Raw genomic sequence first — 22,643 nt, forward strand, 5'->3', positions numbered from 1 at the left:
TTTATTCTACTAGTCATTTACTTTCTCTGTGTGCCACGTAAAACAACAATCAAATAAATAAATATATACTTTATCTGCCACTTTTTCCGCCAAGTCAGCCCAGAAATGTCGGTTCAATGTCTCATGTTATTTTCACAAAATATTCAGATCTATTTTAAACATTGCCGATGTTGTCCAAGACCATGTCATTCAATGATTTCTGAATAGGATAATACGCCCCAAATTTCAATGAGCACGAGAAACAATTGACATGGCTAAACTTTGAGAACATAATTTCCATGACCAAACAGGTACTACAATTTTTAATTTCCCTGAACTGACTAATGTGAAGACGTTTGCAAAAAACACTGCGGCTTTAAGTTCCCGGATTTATAAAATCCTTACTCCGGGTGAGGTACGACACGGTTTCTTTATTTCTTTTTCTTCTGATTCTGTTTGGGGTTTTTTTTCTTTTCCTGTTGCAGATTTCCGCTCATAAACTTAATCGCCAGTTATCTTACTGAAAACAACCATTGTTTATCTTCTGATTCTGTTTTTGGAGGGTTTGTTTGTAGATTTCCGGCCATAAACGTAACGCCCATATATCCTAATGAAAACAATCTTGAGTTGCTCTTTAATTACCAAAGAACAAAAGAAATAGGGGTGTATTCTTCTAACCAGATTGAGAGTTGGAGCCAGACTGAAGAGTGCGTGCTAAACCTTAATTAGCTTGATAACAGCTCCAGACAATGGAAATATACCAGATCACATACAGGAACGACAGTCTTAACAACTTATGTAAGGAGTTCCTCCCACTGGAAAGCCCAGGCTCTAACCTTCATCAATTTCTGTAAACAAATGAGTTTTCTTGAAGGAACTAGTTCCTCTAACGCGCCAGGACCTTCCAATAAGATTTGTACATGCCCTGGTGACAGGAGACTGGCACGCTGTTTTCCCACTTAGGTTAGGGCTGTTGAACGATGAGGACGCCATACAACTGTTACAGAGCAGCTCAGGTGACACGAACACACGCCATGCACCACAAGCTCGATGAACTGACCAGTTCTAACCGTCATCAACTACTCTAATCAGGTTATACATCAGGCCTAAGCACGGAAAAACCTGTTGATACAGAGCTCATACAAGACAGAGGACTATATCTGCATGAGTGAGTGAGTGAGTGCTTGGGGTTTAACGTCGTGATCAACAATTTTTCAGTCATATCACAATGAAGGAATCCTTAGATTGTATGCGATGTACCTCGTTGTTGCTCGACGGATTTCCACCGCTCTTTTGTCTAGTGCTGCTTCACTGAGACGACTTACCGAAGGCAAGTAAGCAGAAATGAGACATGGACTCAATCATAAGTTATTCCAGAAGTATACTGCGTTTCTGTATCCCCTCCATTCTGATTGACCAATGTAAGATGTTATTGAAAACAGGTAACACGATTCTAAGGAAATAAGGGAAAGAACTCAGCGTGTTTTAAATACGCCAGTTAAACCTAAACGCACTGGAATGTCTTATGTACCGGGAAAATGTTGGTCGGTTTGTCAAGAAGCTTATTGCGATGCGGTAGATATGAGTATCACAGCATTCAGTTTTAACAACACTTTCATACCGTGTTCCAAAATATTCGTGTGTACAACATTTCTATTATTCATGGCCATGCGTTCGTCTATAGTTAGAAACACCCCTGATGCGTGTGATATCGCAAAGGAGTAAGTATAACTAAGGAATCATGTAAATTAAGCGCGGTATTTTCTTCTTTCTAATAATGTACATTTGATAATAATACGCACTAGCCCCCATCATAATATACGCTGACAATACAAGGAATAGGGACCGATTTGAGTGAGTGAGTGAGTGCTTGGGGTTTAACGTCGTACTCAACAATTTTTCAGTCATATGACGACGAAGGAATCATTAGGGTGCATGTACGTGTAATGTGCCTCCTTGTTGCAGGACGGATTTCCACCGCTCTTTTATTTAGTGCTGCTTCACTGAGACGACTTACCGAAGGCAAGTAAGCCGCCCCGCCCGAGCCATTATACTGATATGGGTCAACCAGTCGTTGCATTATCCCCTTCATGGGACCGATTTGAAGGTGGGGGGAGGGGGATATATACATGTAATAATCAGAGAAGAGTAATTCGACGGTGATCATATTTATAAAATAAGATGTCGGAAAAAAAACCTATCAAAAATGAACATGGATTAACTTAAATGTAGGGCATCGCTTGTAAGCTGCAAGAAGTGCTTGGATTAAAACTACACCTAATCATTGCCCCAGAGTAAATAGTACAGTTACTTCAGGTAATAACTCCCTGGGTGTTGAGCTGTTAGCAGAGAATTATACCTGTGAGCGATTCCCACTCCCACAGACCGCGCACATGGAAAGAACAATGTTTTAGTAATTGGACCGATCAAGCGTTAGATATAATGTGTGTGTTTTACAGGCCTCTGCATCCGGGCTATTACAAATGTTTACAACACAAATCGCTCTTCCTGTTCGTCTTGTCATTTATTAACAGAAATGAAATCTAATTACATCCTTAAAACGTACTTAAGTCCATCAATATAAGAACGACACTGTTCTGAAATAATGAGGTACAATCACGCTAGCTAATATCTGTGAGTCTTAATGTGTACTTCCTGGCTGAGATGGACGCCAGTCGAAACAATTGCTGAATTGCTTTGCCCATGGGGTCAGCTAATATCGACAGGGACTCTTAAGGAAGGCTAGTAATCAGGATAGTGGGTGAGAGGATCACTGGCCAGGCTGAATGAACAGTTACGACACAAACATCCTTATTATTGTCCAAGAAAAAAACGTTAACGTAACCAAACTGTACTTTTGGCAAGCACAGGCTATCAAACCTCCATGACTGTAGAGTACAATCCGGACGTGGAGACAGACACTAGCGTTGTATAAAATGCCTGTTCTCTCCAGTCATGTGGTGTTAATTACCAGCCAGTCTTGACACGCGTAAAATTTCTCATACAATCTCACTGGGTAAATAATTCAGAGAAGCAGTATTTGACATCAATGAAGTGAAGGTGAAATGTTACTTTTGGTTTGGAACGGCCGGGATAGCACAACACTTGTCAACATACTTGCCCTACCCTCACCCAATATGCCACACGTCGTACGAGGCACATAAAGAGCGTAGCATAAGTCACAACCAAATGAGTTCGGGGTCACACGTCTCGCAGTTTGCGCAGTTTGCGCAGTCTAAACTTCGTTGAATACCACTGGTCTTCCACCACTATGGCGTGCATACCCGTATGTCACAGTTCTTAAGTAAATTGCAGAAGGTTCGTTGTTTATTCCGGGCACGCTGGTATCTCATGAAACTCACCACTATCGTGTAAGTTAAGTAATATTAAAAGAAGAATCGATATTAACAATTAATTAATATTACAACAACAATCAAATAAATCAACTCAGAGTGATGGGGTCATCAAATAGTGAATGAATCAGTCAGCGTGATGAATCAGCTGGTCTATGAGATCATATCATCGACATAAATAAGCAGTTTATGATCTTAATTAATTAATGTGACCGGCAAGTAGATAATTTGGTCAGGTAAGTAACAGATTATTGCTAGACAAGGGCTTGCCCTGGTATGTCTGTCGCTTTGTTTATATAGTTATATATTTGTTGATTGGTATTTTACGCCGTATTCAAGAATATTTCACTTATACGACGCCAGTCAGCTTTGTGGTGAGAGGAAACCAGGTAGAGCCATCAGATGACTAATGTCCACTACGAAAAAATTGTCGGTTCTGCTGATGACACGATCAACACCGTAATGCAGAAACTTGTACAGCTAAGAACCAAATGATGACCTTTTTTTCACTCTGCTTTTGTCAAGTTTGTTTATTACTTATCTATGTAAAATAAATCTTATCTTATAAACCATAGCTACCATGACACTATATGGCTTACGGCCACTCTAGGGTAATATTAGACGCGTCTGTCTTCAACTGACTCAGTTAACAACCAGGGGGCCCGGGATATCCAATGTCTAACGTTGTAACTCATGAAAAAACTAAATACCTTAATACGTCATGCATTGATGGGCCGACAGCATTTAGCATTCTGATCTATTGTCCAGGACAAAGCCTCTTACATTCTATTGTTCCTGCTTTTCTTCATATATGGCTTTGTCTGGGTTTAAAATGCCATAATGAGATTTACGAGGTATCGAGTTTTGTTAAAGAGAGCCTAAGGTAAGGGAACCACTCCGTCTGCATGTAAAACAATTCAAAAGGAAGTTCACGTGCATGTACTTACCGCGCGTGCGGATGTAGGTTTCTTCGACCAATCGCGGAAAAGGATTGGCCATCGTCAGTGGGATGTGCGGCTCGGGGTACTCCTTCCGGTCGTTGATCTGCACATCATACATGTCACAGAGCTCTGCCAGGCGATCGGCAATCGTTTTCTGTTTGTGCGATGAACCAACCACCATAGTAAATTTCCGCCACTTGAAATGTTTCAGTAAGGCTATGATGGATTTGGTAACTTGTGTGGAGGGGGGGAGTGTCCGAGCAAACGTTGGGTACAGTGTTTTGTCCGACACGTCGGATTCGGTGCATTTCTGTAAAGCAAACGTGAGAACACAAGATAAATAAGTAAAGACGTCAGACGACATGTTGGATCTGTCGTGAGCCGGTTTTTCATCGGTTATTCTTTTCCACTGAGTAACTGGCACAATCAAATTGCTGAATGATTCAATGATATTGTAGTTGACTGATTCATGCAACATTTCTGACGTTTTCCAGATATTAAGCACAATAAACTCTAACTATCAAAATATTTTATCTTCCGACACTTTTTTCAGTTTGATATTTCCAGATAGTGTTCTATTTTTGGCAAACTTTTGTTGTAATTGAGTGACCGTTTCTTCAAGTGCTTCTTAAATAAGAATCTGCTGTCTTTTGTAAATTAATTTGGAGAAATCACGCACAACACTAAGTGATTTCTTGATATCAAAGATTTCATGGCAACGTTATCATTGATTTGTCGCACAGACGACAGTGATGTTTGCTGCAATTCGGTGTTCCTCAAACGGTTGCCGATCTGATATACTCGTCTTGCCTGAAATATTTTCCCCCACATAACAACAGGCAGAGGCAGCCAGCCGAGATCTATTCACCTTCACGAACCATAGCAGCTAGATAGAGAAAAAAAACCTTTATACCATGAAAGTGTAACAAACTGACAAGTGTTCTAACAGATCAATGGGAAGTGACAAGACTTGACCCTTGGGGAGACAGTATACCGTCAACAGCTTGTCTATGACGACAAATGCTGAATTAGGGCCCCAGATTCTTCTTAGCCATTTTGCCAGCTTAGTGACGAACTTTGAACCATGAGTAGTCTAGATGAAACGAAGGGCTCTTACAGGCGTTACACGGCCTTGTGGGAGTTGTCAGCATGCTGTTAGCATTCCTGCTAAACGCTACTCTACCAAGAGGACGATAAACTGTCCGTAAATCGATACAGATTACAAACATATTTCTATCCCCTAAGGCTAGTGAGCGCAAATCCAACTTGTAGCACCTCTCTTTCCATTCCCTGCCTACCTGTTTTGCCGATTTTTAAAATTATTTTCCATCACAAATATGTATTCATTTATAAAATCAAATATTCACATCAATCAATTTTATCATACAATATGTCGAGCTGTTATTCCAGATAACAGATCATTGTCGAGTTTAATTTAAATTATTTATTCAAAGGCAGAGGCATTTTAGGTGCCTTAGACAGCTTGGTTATATAGGAGCCGGTACAAACGGACTTAACTTCTACTTTGCCAACAAAGAAATGCGGTACGCGAAACATTAGTTACAGAAATCAAATGTAGTCAACTTAGCCCTTGAGGAAAGGAAGAGTTCATCTGGCAGACTGTTGATAATAACCCACGTGTTCTCTATGTACACCTCTTACCACGCATAATGCAGACAAAAGTAAAAGATGTTTTCAGTTCAATTCCGTGACATGTACATAATTGAAAGCTGAAGACGCAACTATTGTATTCAAAGAAAAAGTAATTCTAACTGAAACTTGACTTCAAACTTTTGTGCATAAGTATTGCATTGCGCATTTTTTATACACAAATCTCTGCGCAGAATGTTTTTTTTTTCATGTTTGCTTGTGGTGGAAAGGATTAAATTTGTAATAACTAAATGGAATCCTCCCGAGAGAGTCCATTAAATACATCCACAGCGGCCAGTGTTACGTGGAGATTATGGAACCTAAGTGGGATAAGCTTTTTGCCCTCCGCACCCCAAACCCCGGCCGCCATCTACACAATTGTCACACAACTATTGTGCCATTGTGAGGCCACGGCTCGAGCAGTCCGGGATACAGATTGTAATAAAAACTGAGAAAACTGGCAGTGCCTGCAATCTCAAGTACATAACATATGTATGACCTTTAAGGGTTAAAGCCTCATGTAAGACATCACTGCTGGAGTTAAGGTGCTTTCCACAGCAGTGTATGTATAGCAGCAAACATCGTTCCTCATTCTGTATGCTGTGCCATAACAGTGTTATTGGATAGAGGAAACTAGTCTGGGAAACTGAACCGGTGTTCCTGTCTGCTAGTGACAGTTGACATTTTCATGGCATTGTACAACAAAAAATGAGAGAAAATGCTTCCCGCGTGACGCAAATGCAAGCTGTAAGATCAGGAAAGCTTTAATACCTACAGACAAGCTGACTGAGACATTTTCTGTGAAGTAGTTGGAGAAGAAAATGTATCTGGGCCTCAACGTATGTGACTTGACTGACTTGATCATACCTTTGCGTATATTTTGGACTACAACGTCCGCGCTTTTTTGACCGGTTAAAAACGGACATGCATTAATGAACAAATACCAGTCCGATAATATATCATGTGTGAGACCTTATTATTTCACTGATCGTGTATTCTTGTCCAGTGCCCTCCTTTATAGGTTAACAAGGGCTATTGTCCATACAATGTCTCGGAAGCCAAGGACAGATATTTCAGCATCGCCGACTCGCTAGGGATAGCAAGCAGCCGGGTTATACCGTAGTGCAACTGAACCTTAGGTTATGTGCTTCATCATTTGGACAGATGACATTTCTTAAATCCATATTAGTCCAGCTAAATATTCACCCATCTCTTATGCGAAACTTCATGCCTGACACCACAATTAAAGTAGTGTAGCATGTTAATGTCTGACAACACGATTAAGACAAGCTAGTACGTTAACGCTGCTATGAAACCCTCCAAGCACTCGTTCTAGTATAAGGCTAATAAGCAAAGTTCCACTCTAAGTCGGTCTTTGGCAACAGAATTAAAAACAGCCGCAAAATTCCGTTAGAATAATCCTAGGATATACACAGTGTAGCCTTCGCCAAGGTAATCCATCCTCAGACAAATTGCCAATGTGTCCAGGGAATCTCAAGGCAACAATTACAGGCGCCCACCATATTTCCATATCCTCGGACCTGACTTTACAGAATGGCCTTTACCTACGAACTCATCCAGCATTTCGTAAGTTATAAAAGTATTAAATCTATTATATCTAAGATTAATACTTTTATAACTCGCGAAATGCTGGATGAGTTTAAATGTACAAATGGACAAATGGTATGAAAATATCATTTTCTCGACGCCGGTAAGATTTTTCGATGGAGGGCGCAAAGGATTGAGCCGTGAAGTGTGAAACTAAGAGGGCGGATGAATGGAGGGTATAACCGAGTTCTCTGCCTTTCTACTTTACAACGACAAGTAATTCTCGCTAACATAGGTAAAAATACACCGTACCTTGTTTAGCCGCACCATTGGCCACAGGAAGGCTTGCGATTAGGAAGCAACTGAGGCGTACCTTAACAACCGTGTACTCCGGAAATCTCTGTTTATACCGGATATTCTCGAAAAAGGCTTAGCTGTTTTTCCTTTACATCATACCGACTTTTCCTTTACATCATACCGACTTTGTATAATACCGATACCTGTATTACGATAGTAAATTATATAGATTATTCTAGATTATAATTAAAATCCTTTTAGGATTTGGCAAGAAACAAGAAAAAGTCACGAACGATGCCTAAATTAAGCGATTTAAGATAACGCCGAATACAACCGTTAATCGAGGCAACAAGAATAAAAATTTAAGTATTTAGTTCAACTTTAATACGAATTTTATTCACATTTTGTAAAACATGCAGGATACACTAAAAGTTGCTAAGGCCTGTTATAGGTCTGACGGTTATATACAGACTAACAGAGCGTTCAGTGTTATAGGTCTGACGGTTATATACAGACTAACAGAGCGTTCACTGTTATAGGTCTGACGGTTATATACAGACTAACAGAGCGTTCAGTGTTATAGGTCTAACGGCTATGCACCGATTAACAGGTGCTTAGTGGTGTTTAATGCATTATGCGTGGCATAGCAGTAGAGGTGACAGTCTTGACATTTACAATAAATGTCATAAACTCCAAACAGATCACCAAGACATGTTGAGAGTTGGAGCGTTAACATAATAGACGATGGTTTCAGCCAGAGAATCACCTTAGTCCAAAAATAACCCTGGTACAGAAATCGTTGCATTTCTTAGAGTATTTTTGACACACAAAACTTTCCTATGTTCCGTTCGCAATAAAAGTTCACAGGGGCTGAACATGATTACCAATCGTTATATTTGCTATAATCGTAACATCGTACATTTTTAGACGAACTATATTGCTATAGACGTACTATATTTATTGCTATAGACGCATTATGTTTATGGCTAAAGACGTACTATGTTTATTGCTATAGACGCACTTTATTTATTGCTATAGACGCACTATGTTTATTGCTATAGACGCACGATATTTATTGCTATAGACGCACTATATTTATTGCCATAGACGCACTATGTTAACTCCAGTATACTGGTAAAGCAGAACGCTAGTTCATCACATGCATTTCGGGACATGCAAGGGGCCATAACCATAGTAAAATATTTAATCATTTAAATAAATGCAATGGGCTTAAACATGTACCCGATCTAAATAACCTTCCAGATAGTATAAAAAACAACAACCCCCACTGAAACATTCGAATGTATCCAACGGCCAGTCTATAATTTTATGAGACAGTATGCCATTGGTATATTCTGGTGTTAGCATTGGCTATTGGCAGATGAAAGCCATGCCTTAACCATGGTCTTAAAGTCTGTAAACAAGTAGTACTTTTTGAATGATGATTGACTGTTATAAGACTAAATGCTGTACTTATATTGTGAGCTGATTTAGTATTTAAGTTGCGTGACTCTCTCGCCATACGTGTATATATATCTCTTAGATTCACCTCTTACCATTGGGGTTAAAGCCAATAAAATATTGTTTAGATACTGTATGGATATGGTAGCATTTTGCGGTTTTATTAACTTGTATCTACATTCTGTGTGGATTTAGTACTTACATGTACTCTGCATTTTATGGCTATATATCTTTTCACCGTGAAAGTTAGTTCTTTTAAAGATGGCAAAATACATTGCCAAAGTATCGAGTCATAATGTGTTTTCCGGAATCACAATTCTCGTGAATTACGTTAAACTAATCAGTAGCATTTTGCTATGTTTCTTGCTATGATGAACATGATAGGCAAATTTCCCGCCATTTTATGTGTTTTATATGTAACCATGTATACTGTGTCTTGTATGATCAAACGAGGTCGAGCAATAACGAAATTACAAATTTAAAGAGAATATTAACATTAATGTCTATTTAACAGGGAAAGGATAATCGATCAAAATGGAAGTAACGTCAGGATTTCCTCTAAGCCAACAGATATACTTGTAACATTTGTTCTGTTAGAGGAAACTTACCAACGCTTTAACGATTTAACAGCCTTAACAAACATAGTACAGTATAAAAACACAGGAAAGCATCTGCGGTATCTTAAGGTTTGCAGGGCGAAGTAGGCCTGTAGTGGAACCTGCTCGGATATCAGTGCAATGCATTGCAGCCTTTTGCTCATGTATAAATATGTGTAATCTAATAACTTGTAGGTCATGAACTAGGTTTTAGATGACCTAACAGCTGGCCTCATACTCAGTGTGTATGTGACAAGAAATAAAACAGCGCCGGGCAATTAGTATGTAATGAATCATGAACACGAGATCCGTCTGCGTTTCAAATTCACGTTTATGGTTTAAATGTGTAAATTAACGTAAAACAATCAACAGTCCAGAAAGAATTTTTCAGACGTCATGTAACTTAATATCGTGAAAAAAAGAATAAATTAAAGTATGCATTCACCTGCACATTAAAAAACATTCCAGAAAAACGTTTAAAACGGTCGTGTTTCCTTACGTGTGGCTTTCAATGAGTCTGACTGAACGCGTCCACGAAAGCATTGGCATTGACATGGCAGCGTTATAATATGAAATAATTGAAAACCGCAGTATCTGTTTCCAGTCAAGGCTATCGCCGAGTTTTTTAAAACTTTTGTCCACGTTAGGATGTCTCAAATAAAAAATATCAAAAAAGAAAAAAACATCATAAGTAGGATCAGGTTAACATGAAGAAATTAGTGCGTGCAAAGTTTTGGAGAGAACGCAGGGGTGCTAAGTGTTAATACAGCACAGTTTGCTTGTTTGTGAACAGGTTATTACTCACATAGGATATCATAGGCAGATTCCATGCGGCGGCTACACGAGCCTCCACAGTACACGTGTCCTCAGGCCCAAAGAACCCCACAGCCTTGTCCTCCCACTGCTCCGTCAAGCGACGAATACTCATCAGTTTGTCAGCATTTGTATCACTCCAGATAAATTCCAATTTGTGATGCGGTAAAACACTTCTGTTGTTGTTGATTTGAGTGATAGCATAGGTCATCGCCCCGGATATCACCCGACCCTGCTTCTCCCGAACGTACACCTTTGACCGATCGGCCATCAAATAGCCCAATTTTATTGTTCTTCCGGTGGCGCCCAAAATGGAAACAACGAACACGATTACGTACACAAAAAACAGACAGCTATAGATTGCCATGGTTAACCAGAGTAAATCCCATGTTGGCACCACTATTTGTTAAGTGATGAAAAGACACACGTGCGGTCATGTTCTCCACGAGTGCCTTCATTGATGCTGGAGAGGACTTTTAACAGGCACGCTGACCATTTCTTACCAACAGATCTGAGGGAGAATCACTCACGTAGGCACAATTTTCCAGCGACTCGTGGACAGAGCACGACTTGACGAAGACATCGTCGCGGAGACTTTTGGTGGCGGCTGTTGGGGAAAGTAGCGAGCGGCACACTGCTCGGCCAGTCAGTGATGAGCCGACGATTGGTCCGTGTTGTCTAGTTGTGTTGTGGAGAAGAGCGAGTCCAGCGAGAGGCTGCCGCAACGGACTGGGTGGAGCGGAGAGGACCAACCAACTGTCCCTGAGCTTTAACCTGTAAAACACAACTCAGCTAATCAAACGACGGCGATATAATTGGCTCGCCAGCGCTATAACTAATACACAGCTCCGCATATAGTGGAGGACTGTATAATTGATTGGAGTTCTGGAATCTACCGGGCTTGTCAGGTGTCGTTAAGCCTGGCAATGGAGCGTACAATCGGGTGTCGAAGATCAGAAATATGATCCCCAAATACAAAGCATTTTGTTGGCCATTCAGCACAACCATATTACTGTTTATATGGATACTTCAGGTAAATAATGAAGAATGCCAATGCCTGCTAACTAACTTAAACTTCACATCAGATAATTACTAAAGATTGGCTACAATACAGTTTATCTGATTTAACAGATAAATAATCCACTATTTTAACGTTTAATGATTTTATCAGATCCCAAGAGTACACCGAAGTTATCCAGATATTTTTTTTCACATACTCTAATCTCATTATCAGTGTGTGTTAACTCACAATGTGCCAGAAGTGTATCAACTTGAAACCTCTGATTATGAAGGTACCAAAGAGAGGCGTTTAAAGGCGTATGCCTGAAATAAGGGCACAAGAACTTAAACGCTAGCAACGACGATCAGTTGTCCATGTAGCCAACTTCCCCAGAGCGTCAAAGGACGGCTGTGTATCGGGTGAGCGTATGTGCAAACCAGTTCTTTAGTAGAGATAATGAGTAAAGTGAGCAACTGGAGGCAACAAATCATATATGACACGGGCCCCGAGATACCCTCCTTCCCGGCCACTAGCAATGTGGCCCCATCAGAATCGACCGTGTGACCGGATATCTCAAGCCTTCTCGGGCGATGGGGCCCAGTTATTCTAAATAGATTACAGTGAGATGCTAGGTGGCAAGAGCGCTAGGTAATCTCACCTTAACAACATAGCCGAATTCGTGCTCCACGTGGCTGATAGCTTTGACTTGCCATGCTGTAATAGGCTACTACTCATTCTAATTAGTCGCAGATCTTACTAGCCGTACGGCATGAATCATACTGTGCTTTGATAAACAGACTTTGAAAATCTCATGGAGCGAGGCCAATGGGTTTAGAATTTATAGGTAGTGTTTTCGATGAGCTGCGCATTCTTTCTATGAGACTAGAAGCCCGTTACCGCCATCCAGACATTTGACAGATAAATAATATGTCCAGTAATTCGAGCAATCCATCTGTTCGGAGTTATGGCCTTGGGATTCGCTTGAAGCAAAAACCCGCGTGCCAGATTACGATACGCATCGTCAGTTTCATGCATGCAAGCAGTGAATTAAACCGCTGATTGCATAGAGACAAAACCAGCGTGCTGGAGTCCAGCTGCACTGATTTGGATGGGGAACACTGGTCGTATAATTACACCGGCGTTTAGTGGAAACTTGACAATTCCGGGAAAACGAACATCATCCGATCTTACTGAGCCTGGAGGTGATGCCAGTGATGAAGACAAGTTTATCAGTAAACATCTTCACTTCAGTGGTTTTCTAGATGACTGTTTCCTAGCTAAGAGTCCACCTTTCCAAAGCACCTTAAACCAATAACGAGGATCTATTCTCTCCGGAAGAGCGTGATCTACTACAACCAAGGTGACATCTCCTCGCAATGCAATTCGCAATTTATACAATAAAGCACAGTAATCAAATCAACACTGTCAGTCTGGCGACATTAATAACAATCATGCTGACATAATCTTGCTTCGTGAGGTTACACAAGCGTGTAACGTACTGCTTTGAGCTGACATGATTGTTGCACCTCAGCACGTCAGGTTCGATGCGTCCTCATCGCGGCAAGCAAGATACCGTATAGGCATCAACACCTCGCGTGTTCTACCTAGCCAGATTTGTACAAAAGCTCTGTGACTTCACATATTACTAATATTGCAAGCAATGGACTTAACATATTAGTTACCAGACTTATGTCAACCAAATTTCTCAGAACTTGGTTTGCCAAAATAGACAATATGACATGAAATGCCTGTGCAAGGTTGCCTGTTTATATTCAAGAGTGATGAGTGTTGCCAATATTCGCCTGCACATCTTGGGCAAGATGAATTTTCCAAGCTGTTAGACTCTCAAGAGGGCAATGTTCGAGAGCCCATTCAAGAACAAATTAGCTCAATAGTTTATTTGATGAGAAAATGCAATCTAACAAAAGACTTTCGAATAGAAGTAATTTAGACTGCGTCTGCGGGCGTGGGTTGCAGCACCAATAATATCCCGTGACTGAGACCGACTGATCGTCTCCAGGGACCAATTCCCATTGCCTGACCTCAACTAGAGGGAGATGTCAAATGAGACATTTGATAGAACCAATTCTTATTGTAATTATTGTGCAACCCGAGTACATGAGAGTAACCCATATTTTCACGAGGGTCTTGCATGGAAATGCATTTCTGTTATCAAACATTAAAAATACAGTAGAAAACCTATAATTGTAACATATACTCCTAAGGACAATTTTTTTCCATAAGAGAATACTCCTTCATAAAATACGGAATATATAATATTGCTAATAATTAATAAACAAAGGTTAATTGAAATATATCCCTGTAATTTACCTCATTGAGAGTATTATTAAGAAGCTCGGGACCTACATTTTCTGAAAGAACTTAGGGAATTGAATATCAATCATAACAAATATATTTGGCCTTTTTAAATCATGGGAATTAAAATAGGAAAGTAAATGTTGATCCCGTTTATTAGGTGTTGGAAAATTTGACATTTCAGATGGCATTTACGATGCCTCACTTCACCGAGGAGGATATAGTTTAGCTGTTCCACAACGTGTGTGGAGATGAATGTTTTGACTGTTAAACCGCCCACCACTCGTGGTGACAACAATCATGAGGAATGCCAACAGCTAAACTTATACTGAGTGATATCCTCAACAGCTTATATTCCGCTAAATCACTAAAACCGCGCCAGCTTGTAGCACTATACACCCAGTAGGATGACAGGCTAGAATCGAGCATTTCCTGGTTCGGTAGCCGTTTTAGCAGAAAAATTCTGAAATGTGGCATTAAACACTATTCCAATTGGGAAATACGATTCGTCATCTTAAGCAACTGCAATCTCTACATGTTCTAATGAACGTTCGACTGTAAGAAAATTGTTTCGGCAGTGGGTCCTGCGTCTCGCTCACCTATAGCTTAGTACTAAATACACTTTAACAATATTCACCAGACATTTTGTGAGAATGTTCATTAATTTCAACAGCTTTGCAATCAGAAAGGAATGACATGATTTTATTCTGGCATTGTCTCAAGAAATCTTTTACTTTTGCGGTCCTACACTATAAGGCCGGATAGCACGCTGTTTGACCACAACAGAACAATTTACTCAAGGTCATTCCGTGAATGTTTCACCTTGATACGTGTTCCATAATCTGAGCTGTGTTGTGAATCATGCAGCCGCTGAAGACCTCTTCACACCATACAGGAAGATATGAACACAGTTTGTTGCTTGGCGAAAAGGAAAACAAATGCAACAATTACAGCATAAGCAATACGTGGCTTTTGGAACGTGTAAAATACTAAAGTGTAATAGGGCATTGTAGACAAATCGGTTTACTGTCCCTCACGGACGTACATTACCTCGACATTGTAAATACTACGTGTGATGTGCCAGGTATCTCTGCTAATTCAGATGAATCCAGACTACAGACTGAAGGTCTGTATTTACAGTGCCATTGAAGATGTCCATGCTACTAAATACGCCACATTGAGCACCCACTGTGAATACCAAGACGCTGTACCACTTGTAATATATGATACCTATATGTGATATTGACTATTCTGTCAATCCACCACGGTCAGTCTGGCACTGGTCGTTGACATACACATATAGCTGTCCTAAATAGCTCGGTCTGAATGCTAGACAGACTAAGCAAACATCCCCGGTCATTATCTATCACTTGTTCTGTATTTAAGTGGACAAGGGCTATTCTTTAATTAAGAACAAGATCATTACCATTGGTATGGATTCTGTTTTAATAGGACTCGCTCTCAGTGAATGCCATTTAAAGTCATCAGAGCATTGTCAGGGTCAGCGTGACCCTGTCAAAAGAAACAAAATGTTCTGAATATTATCTCTCCCGCTGTGAAGGTCTGTTATTTGGAGTAATCAAGTCCATCCTTCATCCGCAGAAATCCCCAGAGGTTTCATCATCCAGTGGAATGATATTTTAGTAATGTATCTAAAGATGAGGTATCATGATTTCTTCAAAGATAAAAGCGGTCTTTCACACTGTGTAGCACAACACTTATTGGTACACCTTTGATGTTAGACGCCTTGCTAAACTGACCTTTTGGCCCGCATCTTTATTTCACATCATTCAGAAAAAAGCGTTTGATAGAAATAACGTACAAGATATTACCATAGTTACTGTTTCGTAGAATAGAGCCGGCATTCGTTTTGCGCTTCTTGTCTTATCTTTCACCTCACAATGGAACAATAATTCTGACATCCAAATCCCTATATAACCTTTATTTACTATTCATATACATGTTACTATACAAACCGCTATAAAAAAAATCAGATGCGCCACGCGCATATCACCGTAAGTTAATACTTGTTTTGCTTAATATGTTCAAACATTGTCTCGTAACAAGGAGTCATTATAAGACTTTCAATAAGAAATTAGGTTGTTTCTGCAAAGCCGACTTTGCACAGGAGCGTAATTCCTTACGTAAAGCCCATAGCATTAAGTTCTACATACAAGAAAGCTTAAGACGCCACGCGACTCATCTGGTCATTCGCAGTTGGTTGCAGTCATTGATAGCCGTACCACTTTGGACCGAACCAGCATACACGAAAAAGTGATCGATTAATTGACATGTATCGTACACTTCGTCAAAGGATGCCGACAAATCGTGAAAACATACTTGTATTACATATCAATCGATATATTGTTGGTGTTATTCTTCTTGGGTTACCCTTTATTATACAGACAGCGCACCACGGGTGTATCCATCTATAATACACAGTCTGGCTGACACAGAACTCTCTGTGAATATAAATGGGTGGGGCTAACTCGTACGTAGACCTGAACACTTCGTCTCCTCTTGGACACTGCTCGTCTTCCTCACATATTCAATGCGCTTGGCCTACCACATCGCGAAAACAATGGAGAATCAATCTGTTACACCCCAACAGACATTTCAAATCACATGACCGGATAGCGATCTTCAGTCCAGAACGCGGAATGAGGGTTGCTTTGAAATAAAACATCTATCAATGTAAACAGACGTGACTTTAGCAGTTTGTCCTGCTCTAAATATATCCATATATCAGCGCGGCGCAACGACCCTGAAGCCATTCACCAATGCGGTCGCTGTGAGTACAAGTTCAGCTCATATTGGCTTCCACACCCGCAGTACATGGGAAGGTCTTGCAGCAATCTGCGGGTGGTCGTGGGTTTCCCACCATAATGTTGGCCACAGTCGTATAAGTGACATTTTCTTGAGTACGACGTAAAACACCAATAAAATAAATAAATATATCCACGTATATACCTATCTTGCTGTTTAGGCCTCACAGAAGTACAAAGTTAACAGATATTTTCATACAAAACATTCACGCGGTCATCTTCCACGTTACCACGTTAATAATCCTCATCTAGGGTGTTCATTGCGGCAAACAAAAGTACCACAGGTTACAAAGATGCGTTTCCCCAGTAAGTAATGGCTTCGAGTTGGTCATGTGCATTTCTCATGAGCGAAATGTGCATTGTCCTGGAGCTTAAGGCTGAAAAGGTTTGGTAATTTTTATGGCTAAGTCCTTATCAACTAAGCGTCGGTCCGATCATTGATTGAGTCAGAAAAAAACTGTTATGAGTTCTTAACTAAGTTACACGGCTTCTATACAAAACAACGCCAAAATGGCGCCGGAGATTGCAATAACAAACAGTCCATCCCTAACTTTAAGCCATATCCGTTCGTCAACATCGAGTCTAACGACCTCTCTGATGATCTATGCAGCTTTGACCAATTTCGTGAGAGAAAAACCTATTTTTACAAGGGGACATTATAATTCAGTTAGTTTTTAAACTTTCACTATCCTGTGTGACTCAATCAGCCTTTCGGTCGCCATTTTGTCGGGGTATGCTGACTGGCCTTAAGAAATAAATGGAAATGATAACATTGCACTCATTAGCGGTAACGGCAGTCGTGACAAAGACTATACTGTATTTATTACATCTGCTTTTCGATCCAAAACAAGATTATAAGATATAACAAATTTGAAATTTAATGCAAAATGTCATAAAATGGGGACTTATACGGTGGCCAGTTCTGATAAACTGCAGAAACAAAATAAAGACATCAGTGTATATGAGGATTTCTGTATAAGAAAGCCTAATCCTCACGAGCCTATTACGCCTACGACGAAGGCATCCATTCTATCGTATTTATGTCCGCGTCAGAGTTTTGGACTGCAATGTCATACTGACCATCAACAGCGCAGAATAGAAGGAGTAGTTCTAAACCTCGTAGTAACAAAATAAGACGGGCAATCGAGCGAATTTCTCATCACGTAATGCCACTGTCGTTTGTTCCAAAACAAATTACAGGCGTCCACTCGATTGGTCAAGTTTTCTTCTATTTCCCACCCGACGCAGAAGATCGGCGTCGTATACGTCAAACGTTCATGAGTACGGGGTAAAGCCACAGACTTATAAGCAAATAAATCAAACGTATCCACTCTCACGAGAGATTATTGGATTGGCAAATTGCGTAATGAGACCGGATCGATTCCTAGTTTTTATAAATGTAGTTAAGTTTAACAGTGATTTGAGCACCTCGGCTTAATCAGCGATGAATCAAAACTTCTGGAGCAGACTGTAATTTCACAAGTAAGACGAACATACGGCTACACGATACAGCATCCCACTGATAATCCCACTGGTATTTTGCTTCACTGAGTTAGCCAATTCTCAAGGGAATGCAATGGACTCTCTCTTACTTATCAGATAACGATGATGGTTTTTAGAAAATCTTGAAGAAACAGAAAAACCAGTAAAATCCAAGCAATATGAAAAAGTGGAGTCGACATGGGAGATATAATAGAGAGGAGGAACTGGCGAGTGGCAGCTTACTGCCAGTTTCCTTGATCTGGGCAGACGTGAAGTGCGGGTGAAGGGTTGCCTGATTGGATCTAGCAATGAGAACCACGACATCTCTGCTTCTATCTGCGGGCTAGGACAGCTAACAAGTTATCCATGAGATGGATTTAATCAGCAGGCTCAAAGGTGCCAGTTCCTGTCATGTTTAACTACGTATTCGTCGCCGACTTGAAGGACAAGCTGGTCTTTGCTTTCTTATCAGAGATTTGCTCAAGGCGAGGCGCGACAAAGCTCATTTCACTCCACATTCCCTACTTAGATGGCTCTTCTAAATCAGTCCCTTGGAATCGTTACTTATTGCAATGTATAACTTGAAGCCATATGCTTAAAAATTCTTGCCGATGTAATTACCCAGAAAACAAGATTTTCAGGGAAAACATCTAATAACAATTATATAAAAAAAGGCATGTTCATTTAACAACTACAGTTTAGCTTTTATCAGTCTTTCCGATTCCTTGACAAATACAGTTCTTGCTTCCAGACTGACAGTGTACTAAGCTGAAAGGGTTTTGAAATCCGTCTTAAATCTTAACTCCTTATTAACAAACTCGTTATGATCATCAATTGTAAACTGCCTTTGCAGGGAAATGTTCTGAAAGTACAGCAGTTTTCGTACATCTTTCAGACTTGTCATAGCTTTCAGGACTTGTTCCGTTCTCACCATAAGCTGATGACCGCGCTTCAATAGAGACCTATCCTGAAAAGTTACAAGTTGAATTTGTACCTTCTCACCAAAGGTCTCTATTGACTTCGGAGGGTAGACTGTTCTTCGTGTACATTTCACTGCCATTAGGATCCTGGAGTCAAACCGACAACTCGATATCATTCCATACAATCTGATACTACCAGACTGTCGTTTTGTCGGTAACAATCATTTTTACATACTAATTTTGTGCAGGATGGACAAAGGCATACAAGAACAAAGGGTGTACGCATATGATATCTTTTCGGTATCTTCAGTAACATCTCATTGGCGTCTTACTAGAGAGGAATAGATAGATAATTCAATAGTACTCAAAATAAACCTGACACATTGCCAAATACGGTACGCTCAGGATGGTTACCAAACAGTTGACGTGACTTGAAGGTTAGCAGCCTTCCAACCCCACAAACTTAACTTAAGGCTGTTCTGTAAACTTAGGTCACCGCGTACCTCAAACAGACAGCAATCGGTGAAAGCAGCATTCGAAGAGATCACAGTTCACTGTTTGTCTTTCTGAGTATCTCGGCTTGCAAGATTGTTTTTATATGAACGTGCCCGGATGGTGAGGTTTATACTATCTCATAAATCCCGGGCATTGGGCTGAACCGCTCTATCCGGACATGGAGTTTGTAATCAACTGTAACTGTTCTGTAACATGAGCTTCTCAATGCACAGCGTAACTTCCCAAACTTTCCCTACATCGACAGGACACGTAGAACATCTAACACTTACGTAACGTGTGCCGTATTGGTATACATGAAACGCCGTGTTAATGCGCGTCCTGGAGACCAAGTTGATAACGGATCCCATTGTTACCATATTTGCAAAGCAGTATAACGTAAATAGTGTACTATATTTACATATATCCCTGATGCTGATAGGTGGAATGCCACGCCTTCGCTTCACATTTATCACAATTGGCCTTTTGTTTACCATACACCATTGTCTGACCTTGATAAACAAACCCTGCGGAAACACAGCATTTAGCAAATAACAAAAATGTTTGTGTATGAGATTATGTTCTCTTATGTAAACTACTCATGAGAGATTTATACAATAATTGTATAACACCTGCACTTGGCTCACAAAGTGTTTGTTTTGGTTCATGTATATATATATTGGCGTCAGTATATATATAGTTGTCGTTGTGTACACATTTAAGACATGATTGTCATACATTTTAGATTATAGCTATGGCTAGACTATGAGTGATATGTCCCTGGCTGGAAGAGTCGCGACGTTTAATAATGTCTGATTATAAATTATGGGTAACTGCTGCGTTAAACAGATGCAGAAATTTCTATCTGTTGGTTTAAAACATTAATATATCAAGAGACAGAATTAAAACCACCCATATGAAGTCGATATTTCTAAAACTATCTTCAAATGACACGCAGTCATGTCAGTAATAACGACAACATTATAATGTTGGCTTTTTATTTTAATTATTCGATTGGTGTTTAAAGGCATCTTTAAAACTGCAATCATATGAGTAGGTGAACCATAGGAGTGTCCGGATAAACCACCGACTTTTGCAAGCTACGGACAACACTGACCACGTGTGACGTACAAACTTGTGCTCTATGTTACTAATTAAATCAATAATCATTAACCGGTGATAGTTCGCACAAACGTTCTCACAACGGGTTCGCCTGCCAGCGAGGCGCAGGGACCCACGACCATCTCACCAATGCCGTCGCCGTGAATTCAAGTCCCCCTCATGCTGGCTACCTCTCCGGCCGTAGGTGAGAAGGTCTGCCAGCAACCTGCGGATGGCCGTGGGCCTTCCCGGGCTCTGTCCGATTTTCTCCCATCATAACGCTGGCCGCGATAAAAGTATAAGTGGAATATTCTTTAGTACGGTGTAAAACAGAAATTAGAAAACACAAGCGCCGTCTTTCAATTATAAGTATTATCAAAGGGAATCTAGAAATTGTCTGTCCAAAAACGTGATTGACATGCACTGAGTAACGTTCCGATCATATGTCGTGATGTACGTGTCAGTTTACAGCGCTATAACCAAAGGGCCACACCGATACACAAATGAATATAGAATGTTCGATGTATTACATCAGTTCATCTTAATACATGATGATAAAGCAGTGGTCGAATCTCCACTATGCATGAATAAAGTTCAAATCTGTATGCCTTAGCGGGATAACTATTTCCCTCGAGGAAATTCTGGCAGTTTTGTCTAGAGGAGGCTATTATTTCCTTGTCCAAAGCTTCCGTTAACTGGCAGTCCTCTGACTTCGGCCATCCCGCCTTTGGCCGGAAGCTCTGTTTAGGCACCGTCTCACCCCGGTCGTAGCAATGGCGGATGTGGGAGGAAAGTGCAGGAAATGATTGCTGAGTAAGGAGAAGGTGACTGGTCAGTGAGTAGTATCAGAACACCCGGGAGCTGGAGCATACTGTCAAATATCAACTTCCTCTCCTAACGTTCTAATGTGTTAAGCCAGTATAAGTAGAATTCCCTCTATGAGTTCAAAGCAGTTAACCAACTAACCTAAAATTTTCATGCAATTAGGCAACAAGACGTCCAATCGAGCAGATGAATACCAAAGCGCACGTTTTTGAATGACACGGAATGTTAGAGCAAAGCTCCTTTAAATAGCCTTGACATAATCATTTGGCTGTGTCTTTTTCCATTAACACTGTTATTTTTTCTGTAAATCAGGTAAGTGTCCAGGTGATTTGTCAAGTTTGCCATTATTGCTTTTGGGTGGAAAAGCCTTAACATGTAAAATCCAAAGTTGTGAATTTCAAAGCTGTGAAAATCAAAGCTGTAAAATTCAAAGCTGTGAAATAAGAGTCAATCTGTTTTTTGGTTTTTGTTTTGTTTTTGTTTTTTTTTTCCAAAGTTATGAATGTTGAAATAAGCGTCATCTAGAGTTAGATTCTTCATCATACTTTCCCACTTGCATGACGACCTCAGTATAGCCGGAGTGGGTTACACTTATAGAACGCTTGACCAGCGGTCAACCACAGGTGTCCCAGTCACAGGGGCTGATGAATCGAATCAATCGGTGGCTTTCTTTGGGAAATGAACCAGTCTCATGGGGTGGATACTTGAGGGTAGAGGAGAGGCACAAATACCAGTGTTGGACAGCACTCCGTCAGCCTTGTCTGGCCATATGGAAATCTGATTAACCTGTTAGTTGTGCGAGCCGAGAGGCATCGCGCCTGGGTTTTATTAACCCTCCTCATCACAAGTTAAATGTTTATTGTATTTTGGATCGATGAGTACCACGGTAACATTTGGCTGTGCACACAATACCCTTCACTCCGCGGGCCTGGTTGACACCTCTACCACTGCCCTCTCACCCAAATGCTCCAGACTTAGAAGCCATTTACAAATTTGATGCCTACTCAGTTCATTTTCCCGAAGCACTCATCTAGCTAGTTGATG

General features: G+C 40.5%; 1 protein-coding gene across 2 annotated transcripts in view; it reads right to left on the reverse strand.

The window, feature by feature from the left end:
• The window catches only part of LOC135466847 (receptor-type guanylate cyclase Gyc76C-like), a 105,918-nt gene that overhangs the window by 32,465 nt on the left and 50,810 nt on the right, over positions 1–22,643 (reverse strand). For both annotated transcript variants that reach the window (XM_064744599.1, XM_064744590.1), the window contains 2 exons: positions 10,631–11,412; positions 4,280–4,583 (listed from right to left, as the gene is read on the reverse strand). In XM_064744599.1, coding sequence (XP_064600669.1) covers positions 4,280–4,583; positions 10,631–11,005 — 679 coding nt within the window. In that variant the 5' untranslated portion in view covers positions 11,006–11,412. The remainder of the gene's footprint in view (positions 1–4,279; positions 4,584–10,630; positions 11,413–22,643) is intronic.

This window comes from Liolophura sinensis, chromosome 1 (genome assembly GCF_032854445.1).
Source record: "Liolophura sinensis isolate JHLJ2023 chromosome 1, CUHK_Ljap_v2, whole genome shotgun sequence".
Taxonomy (NCBI): Eukaryota; Metazoa; Mollusca; class Polyplacophora; order Chitonida; family Chitonidae; genus Liolophura; species Liolophura sinensis.